A 9268-nucleotide genomic window follows, 5' to 3' on the forward strand; every position below is an offset into this window, starting at 1 on the left:
AGTATGAAGTTACTACAATCAAACAAAGTAAATCTTGCGGATGGATGATAGTATATGACTAGGTATTCTATGAGGGAGGAAAATAAGTAAGATGATCACAGGATCCAACATATTCCTCCATGGGGATTGCTGGATGGGTGGTCATGGCACAACGTGCCATGCTATTTCAATGTCACTGAATCCCTGTCCGTTTTGTAGAGGGGTATTTGTGCTCCACTCCCTTTCACCACAAGCCTCTCTCTCTCACCCCCACAGTTGAACATGGTCACATGTTGCTCTCTCCACCGTTGCCCTGCACTCCTCTCCCTCTCCCCCGTCCTTTCGGTTGGTTTTTAACTGCTAGTAGGAGCATTAGGCCACACCCTGACAGCGCGGCATCTCCTTTGTTTTATCTCCCTCATCTCATCTCTCTCTGGTTCTACTCAACGTTTCTCAACTTTCACTTCCTTCACAGCTCTCTCTCTCTCTCTCCCTACAGAGTATTATTTATTGCAGGCTTACTGATGGTATCTTAATTCTTTTTTCCTCTCACCCCTGCAGAGTATTTTTCCTCCTAGCCAGGCAGGCTTCTTGTACTGGTGCTCCTCTATTCTTCTTCTCCATCTTCATCCCTAGCAGTACTACCTCATCTCCCTTTCCCTCTTTTTTCCCCTCTCTCCTCCTACACCTTTGCCTTTGCTTCTCTCTCTCTCTGCCTGTCTTCTTTCTGCTTGTCCTGGCCTCCCATCTTTTTCACCTCCCTCCTCTCCTGTACTGATCATTCCACCACCTCCATTCCCTATGCCCCTGCCCTCTGCTAACACTCGACCTGCACCGGCCGTCTGTACTAGCTAGCATGCAGCAGCAGCCGCAGCAGGGAGGAGGAGGTGGAGGGCCGCCGCAGCAGTTCGGCTTGCATCCGCCGGAGATGCCGCCATTCTCGCCCGCTGGGACCGCAGGGCAGCAGCGGATCTCGATGCCCGAGGGCCCCTCGCCCATCAGCAGCCGCCCACCGGCTCCGGCTCCGGCGCCGGTGCACCAGCACCAGCAAAGCAGCGAGCTTGGCGCCGTGGGCTTCGACGAGGAGGCGCTCGCGGCGGCGGCGGCCGGCGAGGAAGGCGCCAGCGGCGGCGCCGGGGGCAACCGGTGGCCGCGGCAGGAGACGCTGGCGCTGCTCAAGATCCGCTCCGACATGGACGCCGCCTTCCGGGACGCCACCCTCAAGGGCCCGCTCTGGGAAGAGGTCTCCAGGTAATACATCGCAAACCCCGCAAATTGCCAATTACGCACCCGCGCCGGCGCCGGACGCCGGAATTCTCGTCGGCGGAATGCCGCCGCGCGCATGAAATCTCGGCGCCGGTGGCGTGGCGTGATTTTTCTTCGTCATCAGGAGACGCGGGGCGGCTGTTCAATCACCGGGCTAAAAAACACTTCTTTTTTTGCCTTAACTATCCTTCACGGGCGCAGTGACTTTTTCCCATTTTAAAATCATATCGCTCTCCTCCCCCCACCTTTCCCCGAATTGTTTTTGTCCCAGCCATCGCTTCGCTCCACATGAGAGAGTAGTAGTTGCGCCCCAGTAAGCTTCAGATCCATCCGGGAGGCATCAATCCCGGCGCAGCTGTCTCTTGCTATGGACCTCTGAATTTCTGCAAACAAAAGTTGGAATTTTTTCTGTTCCCAGTTGATTTGATTTGATTTTCTTTTTCTAGCCCTATTCTTCTTGGGATTTGCCATATATACTTGCTGCATGTACGCATCTGCCCTTTCTTTTATCTTTTCCATCCTCGGTGCCCAAATCGAGTAAAATTCTACTACATGCATGCAGCTTTTGTATGAGGGTTGCATGATGTGCGCAATTGCGGTTGTAGCGTAGAGCTCCATTGACGAGGTTTTGTTGCTGCCGCTGATGATGACGATGATTAGTGTTTGGTGGTGGTTGGCAGGAAGCTGGCCGAGGAGGGGTACAGGCGCAACGCCAAGAAGTGCAAGGAGAAGTTCGAGAACGTGCACAAGTACTACAAGCGCACCAAGGACAGCCGCGCCGGCCGCAACGACGGCAAGACCTACCGCTTCTTCCAGCAGCTCGAGGCGCTGCACGGCACGCCTGGTGCTGCGCCGTCTCCGGCGGCGCCCCCAGCAGCCACGGCCGTCGGAGTGCCTGGGGTGGTGGGACCCTCGGCCGTCCGGCCCCTAGCCGAGCCGCCGCCGCCAACTGTTGGTGCCACGGCTGGCTTGGCCGCGCCGATGCTTCCGGGCAACCTCAGCTTCTCCACGTCCAACACGGAGGACTACTCGGATGAGGGGGATTCCGACGACGAGGGCACCGACGACATGGCCGAGCTAGGCAAGAGGAAGAGGACGCCGGACGGTGCCGCCGCTGGTGCCGGGAGCGGGAAGATGATGAGGTTCTTCGAGGGCCTGATGAAGCAGGTCATGGAGCGGCAGGAGGTGATGCAGCAGCGGTTCCTGGATGCCATCGAGAAGCGGGAGCAGGACCGCATGATCCGCGAGGAGGCGTGGCGCCGGCAGGAGATGGCGCGCCTCGCGCGCGAGCAGGAGATCCTCGCGCAGGAGCGCGCCATGGCCGCCACACGCGACGCCGCCGTGCTCTCCTTCATACAGAAGATCACCGGGCAGACCATCCCCATGCCGTCCATCGCCGCGCCCGCCATCACCTTCATGCCGCCGCCGCCTCCGTCGTCGCAGAATCACGTCACGCCCATCGCCTTCTCCGTCGCACCGCCGCCGTCGTCACAACCACCCGCTACTACGCACTCGCAGCGCCAACCCTCGCCGCGGCCACAGAAGCTGCCGACAATGCCGCCCACGGCGCCGCAGCCGCAGAAGTCGCCGGCACCCGTGACGCCTCAGCCGCCGAAGCAGCAAGCGCTCGTGGTACACCAAAGCAACACGGACATCGTCATGGCGACCGCCGAGACGCCGCCCGACGCGTCGGGGTACGACGGGTCCGGAGGCGGAAGCGGGGCGGCGTCGTCGTCGCGGTGGCCCAAGGCGGAGGTGCACGCGCTGATCCAGCTGCGGAGCAACCTGGACATGCGGTACCAGGAGGCTGGGCCGAAGGGGCCGCTCTGGGAGGAGATCTCCGCCGGCATGCGTGGGATGGGCTACAGCCGGAGTTCCAAGCGGTGCAAGGAGAAGTGGGAGAACATCAACAAGTACTTCAAGAAGGTGAAGGAGAGCAACAAGAAGCGTCCCGAGGACTCCAAGACGTGCCCCTACTTCCACCAGCTCGAGGCGCTCTACCGCAACAAGGCGGCGCTCGGCTCCCCTTCCGGTGCCGGCGGATCGCCCGCTCTGCCACCTCCTGCCACGGAGAACGCCAATGCAGCTCCGCAGGAACGCATCCAGTCGTTCACTGTCGCGGCGCCGATCTCGCAGACGGCTCCGCAGCCGCAGACCACCCAGCTGCCACCCGTGGCCAAGACCGGCGTTTCCAACAACGACGGCAACGGGCACGGCGTTGGCGGCGTCTCCGTTGGAACGCAGATGCAGGCGAGCAACGGAGGCAGCGTAGCGGGCAACAGGTTCGTCTTCAGCGAAGCCGGCGGCCGCGCGGCGACGAAGAAGGTAATTAAGCTACTCTTGTGCATTCTCGTGTGGCCGTAGCCTATTGGCATGTACATGTGGTACCCTGCTGTTCGCTTCTTCCGTGATCCAATGCTGATTGCATAACACTGCGCATTTAAAGGCAGAAGACATTATGAAGGAGACGACGCCGCAGCTGCAGCTGCAGCCGCAGCCGCAGGTGGCGCAGCAGGCGACGATCAATAGCTACAGCCGTACGGCCGGCGGCGGCGCGGCGGACAGCGACAACATGGACGAGGACGACGAAGATGAGGAAGACTACGACGATGATGAGGAGGATGAGGACGACCTCGACGGCAACAAAATGCAGTACGAGATGTTCCAAAGGCAGCAAGAGCATCAGCATCACCAGCACCACAATGTTGTCCGGCCGAACGCCGGCGCCACCAGCGGCGGCGGTAACCCACCAGGCGCCACCGCTCCCAGCGCAGCAGCGGCAACGACGACGGCCGGATCTTTCTTGGGCATGGTCCAGTAGATCCATCCATCACCGGTGACTCTCTGCCGCCCATACCTCCCTTCAATCAATGGCTTTCTTCATCTTCTTCCTTTTTTCCCTTGTACCATTTGTATCTAGCCACCTACCTATCGCCTCCCCCATACCTTTCCATATCTCCAATTCTCCATACACCTTGAAACCTAAAACCTCAAGAGTCTCCTCCTTCAAGCTCCAGCGCCTCTCCGCCCCTCATGCGCGCATGCACGTAGCGAACGGCATGTCCATGTCAGAATTATTCGCCATGCATGCATGCACATATATGCCTGGGCATCGTCGTCATCGACGTTGCTACTCCGATACATACATCCTCCAGCCATCCCATATACAGCTCGAAGCTGCATCCATTTCTTGATTCGTTACTGTGTCAATTACAGCGCGCGCATGGTCGCGTGGCGGCCTAGATGTTTACAGTAGTAAAAAAATGGTGGTCCGGTTATTTATTGATTTGTCGTGGTAATTAATAAGAACCCTTCCCTGCCGGAGGGGGGTTCACTGAGAGGTATAATTGGTGTGGTGAAAAAGAAGCGGTAATAAGGTCGATCGTGGTTAAAATGAAGAGGGAGTACACATACAAATGGTGTGTGTTGGTGCCAGTACTTTGGTGCATGCGAGTACTGCTCTACAGCGTGGTACTGTAGTACTGTTGCAATGGAGCGGTGAAAAATGAAAAGGAACGGTGGTGTACTCACCGGCCATGAGGAAGAAGGCGCTGGAGCATGCGGATTTTTTTGTTTTACCTTTTTGATGTTTCATAAGTTTTCAATATCTTTTTTGAAACTACCAAAATTGTCCATTATGTATTACCGAGGTATTTTCTTTACTCAAAAAATGTTTTACTGAACTATTACAGTGTATACTTGCGACATATTATATGTTATATTCTTTTTACTCCTGTACCGGCATTCTTCCAAGTATATATGAGCTCAATACATGAATCTAGATAGTGTTTTCTATTTGATGTCTCAAAGGTAGATGCAGGGTTAAATTACATGCACACCTCTGATTATACTCCAGATCTAGTGCTTAAACTATTGCAAGATTTTGGTTTTAGATACCACAGCGACATTCCCTCCAAATTTCCATGCCAACAAGCTTTGTACATATTCCTTACATGCATGCCTACCTACCTATAAAATGAATAGCAAGAGGGGACTCGTACAAAAAATATTACTAGTAGTAAATTCTTAGGACAACTAAGGCACATTCGTATGCGCACAACAAGCAAGTTAATATGATTCCGAATAAAGAAGTAAGAAAGAGCTAGCAGGACGGTCACAACTTCACTCATATGTGCACTTTAGTCACACAAGTTAAAACATCCAGGTACCTGGTCTAGAACTTGGCAAAATAAGCACCTGACAATGTGGACAAAGGAACAATTTAAAGTCATAAAACTTCACAATGAATTAACTAGGACTAAGCAGGGTAACCAAATTATAGCATGTCGATGATTAAAAAACTAAATTGTAGTAAGTATGTATCTAGTCAATATAAAATAACAAGTATATTTAAAAGTTTATAATATACAATGTGAACAAACTAATGATCAATTTATAGTCATAGAACAACACATGTATAAAAACACTAGCTCATTGGCATGATGACCAGTAGCAGAATACCTTGGAGCTCTCGTGGCCACTCCTCCCGTGCGATGGTGAAGGCTCGGGTGTGGGGGAGAGCAATATGATTCTCTTCCGCGCTGCTCGGCGCGCGCGGATCTGGCGGCCTGCAACATCCGCGAATGCTCGGGAGCTCGGGGTGGCTCAGATTTTGCATCGTTGGAGCATGGTAAAACACCTGGTAAACCGGTAGCGCGATGCCGATGTGCCTCTCCTCGCCACTCGGTGCATAAGAATGAGGTTGCGTGGATTCTCAGGAGCTCGATGCATCATTGATCTTTCTATCACATGATTCTCCTAATGATATGACCTCGTTAATAATCGACAACTCATGTCCATGGCTAGGAAACCATAACCATCAATAATCAGCGAGCTAGCCAAGTAGAGGCTTGCTTGGGACATAGTGTTGTCTATGAAACTGTAACATCCCAAATTTTCAAAACAAAAAAAAAATGAATTTCCTTTTTCCAAAAATGAGAACCAACAAAAACTTTTATTAAATTAAGTTTGGTGCATAGTGAGCATGCTTATATGTTGTGATATTGCCATGATTGTTTATTTATGGCATTGAACCTAGTTCCAAAACCCTAAACCCTAATCTTCTCAAAACTAAATAGTATCAAATAAGAAGGAACTAAAATAAATAAAAAGGCATATGTGGGCATATAGCCCTAGTATGCAAATACTGACTAATACCATTCTTACTTTTCTAAATAAGGGTGAACCATTGAGATACTCCACTAAACCCTAAAACTCACCCCTCTTATCACCATCCTAGTTAAAATAAAATAAAAGGAAATTAAATAAGAAAAAGGCATATGTGCCTATGGCTATTTTTATAAATCTTAACCCTAGACCCTCCTACCTTGTTTAGAAGTTTGGAAAACCTTCATACACTCTACCTAGCACTTATCAAACCAAATCCAAAGTGAAACCAAAGAAACTAAAAAGAAACTAAAAATGCCATAGAGGCATATGAGAGTAAAATGCAAATTTATGAATTTGGGAACCTTGACCCTAATATTTGTTATGAATGGTGGGATCACTCCTATATACCATTTCAACACTCAACCACACCATTTGGGTCAAGCCAAGTCAAATTTAAAACTCAAATGCAACATATGCATATAGTGCCTCACCTAGTTCCTTACATTGAGTGATTCCTTTTGTGCAATTGCCATGATGAGTGTTAGCATGCTTAACTATTGCTATGTGAACCATAATCAAGATCACAAAACCCTAACTTAAGGAGAAATAAAGAAAATGGGAAAAACCCATTCATCACTCACATATACTTTATGTAGAAATGCAAATTCTTCACCAAGGCCATAATTACTTGTTTCCTTGCTTCTAAAATACTTCAATGTGATAAACTAACACAATTGCATCATTGGATCAAGAATCAAATCAAAGAAAATCAAGATTTCAGCTTACATATGATAATGGTCATTTGGGCCAAAATTATTTTCTTCACCACTTTACCCCCTGTATTTCCCAATTCCTAAACTAAACTTTGTCAACCAAAGCCATGTCATCCAAGACCATGTCAAGGTGAGTACTTTTCATGTTGACCACCATAGCTAGAGTTGACTAGGTTGACCAGAATTAAATTGCCAAAACAGGATCTGAGAAGAAAAACAAGATCACCTCAAATTTGAAACTCTGCAATTCTTTTCCAAATTGAGTGCCACCACCACCAAAACCTCACATTAATTATATCATTAAGATTCACCAAAAAGAATTTCAAAATTTGAAAATTTTCTTCATGCGGCCATTGTGTCGAACAGTGTGGCGAGCATGAATTCAGTTTTGTGTTACACTCCTTTGTCCAGCAGATTCTTCACTAAACCACTTTAATCCGGTGATCATTTGCTAGTTCTAGCATCCCTGCATCATCCCTGTACTGGCCCTGGTCGATTAAAGTGAGAGGAGGGAGAGAAAAACTCTAAAACAACTCATGCCGTGGCCATGCCGGCCACTTTGTGCACCTCTCTCCCTGGCCACTCCCTTGTCGATTCTCCATGTCTTTGAGCATCTCTGCAGCACAAGGACTCCCCCTGTACCGCTCACTCGATCGCCCGTGCCTCGCATTGCCCGGAACGGCCGTGTCCGGAACCATACCAGGCACGCGCCCATGCACGCGGTGAGCGCGCACTGGCTGCGCCGGACGCCACGCACTCGATCGCCGCCGTCCTCGCCCCGCATCCCTAGCACCGCGTCGAGTAGCTCCTCCATGACCTCTACGCACTAGACACACTCAAGCACGCGCGAAGCATGGTCACCGTCGTCCTCGCCGTCGACGTACCGCGGGTACTGTGATGATTTCTGCAAAAGCTCGAGCGATCCTTTCGTCCCCTCTCTGCGCCAGCTAGCTCTCGAGCACCGCTAGGACGACGCCTACCCACTGCCGTCCTTGCCTTGCCCTTTCGCTCGCCACAGGAGCCGCGCCATGGCCGCGCCCTTGCAGCACCCCACGGCCACCATGCCCATCTATAAATAGAGCTCCTCAGCCCACGATCTCTTCACACCATCTGCTCCTCTCCCTTCTCTGAACACGCTCGCCACATCAATTTCACCCTTAGTCGCCGGAGCTGCTCGAATCGAGAGCTCGAGTCCGCCGGAGTCCGCGGATCGCCGCCACCGATTGACGCCTCCCCAAGCGACGCCGCGACCACCGAGTACACTCCCCGTCCTCGACAACCCCGCTGTGCATCGACGCCGTTGATCACCGGAGCTTCAGCACGCCGCCGACCCCAACCTCCGCCGCCAGCACGCCCTCCTCCCGCCGGAGAAGAAGACGAACCTCAACCGCCCGATTCAATTCTAATCCGACGGTCGACGTTGCCAGGTACCGATTCGGAGTTAAAGTGAGACTGACACGCAGGCCCCACCCTGTCAGTTGGCCCGCGGCGTGGTCAGCACTAGTGGGCCGGCCCAGTCTGTTTAGTCTGTTTAGCCCGTTTACTTTCCCGCCTAAAGCCCAGAATTCAAATTCGTTTAATTCTTTTGTGGTTTAAATTCAATACTGGTCTGTCCTATAAATTGAATAGTTCAAATTCTACAAACTCAAATTTAGCAAATCCAAATGTTCTGGAAAGCTTATGATTTGCCCTAACTAACCCCACTGGATTCAACCTCATATGTTGTGTAGTTTTTGAATAGCAAAAATAACAAGTCAGAGACTTTTCTGTTTTCAAATAAATCCTAAAAATCAACCATTATGAATTTTGAAGTGAATCCAATTGCAATAATTCACATTTAGCAAACCCTAATTTACTATGTAAAAAGATGATAGGTGTTCTGTACATGATCATGGGCTAGAAGCAAATATTGGCTATGTAGTCAATACTAGCCCATTTAAACTATTTCAAATTTTAGGAATTTAAATCTATGAGGTGTAGCACCTCATTTAAATCATTCTCACAAGTAATATGAAGTAATGTGATGACCCTTGTTGCTTGGTCTCATATTTGCTCACTTAAGATTATTAAATGATTGCCATAGTAGCATTTAAATTGTTCCAACTAATTATTAAATCATATGAGAGGTATCCCTCTCATTT

At 50.6% G+C, this 9268-nt stretch overlaps 1 protein-coding gene across 1 annotated transcript; it reads left to right on the forward strand.

The window, feature by feature from the left end:
• The first annotated feature begins 549 nt into the window (after nucleotides 1-549).
• Nucleotides 550-4928, forward strand: LOC124705868 (trihelix transcription factor GTL1-like). The gene is made up of 3 exons (XM_047237561.1): nucleotides 550-1230; nucleotides 1926-3570; nucleotides 3692-4928. The coding sequence occupies exons 1-3, from the start codon at nucleotides 836-838 to the stop codon at nucleotides 4064-4066; spliced, it is 2415 nt and encodes an 804-aa protein (XP_047093517.1). The 5' UTR covers nucleotides 550-835; the 3' UTR covers nucleotides 4067-4928.
• The last annotated feature ends 4340 nt before the right edge of the window (nucleotides 4929-9268 follow it).

This window comes from Lolium rigidum, chromosome 4, assembly GCF_022539505.1.
Source record: "Lolium rigidum isolate FL_2022 chromosome 4, APGP_CSIRO_Lrig_0.1, whole genome shotgun sequence".
NCBI classification, from domain to species: Eukaryota; Viridiplantae; Streptophyta; class Magnoliopsida; order Poales; family Poaceae; genus Lolium; species Lolium rigidum.

What these genes read in the sequence shown, in the direction of transcription:
- LOC124705868 (XM_047237561.1), top strand. Translation starts at nt 836, where the DNA reads ATGCAGCAGCAGCCGCAGCAGGGAGGAGGAGGTGGAGGGCCGCCGCAG. An exon ending in CTCTGGGAAGAGGTCTCCAG is followed by an intron (nt 1,231 to 1,925) that starts GTAATACATCGC and finishes GGTGGTTGGCAG; the next exon opens with GAAGCTGGCCGAGGAGGGGT. An exon ending in GCCGCGCGGCGACGAAGAAG is followed by an intron (nt 3,571 to 3,691) that starts GTAATTAAGCTA and finishes GCGCATTTAAAG; the next exon opens with GCAGAAGACATTATGAAGGA.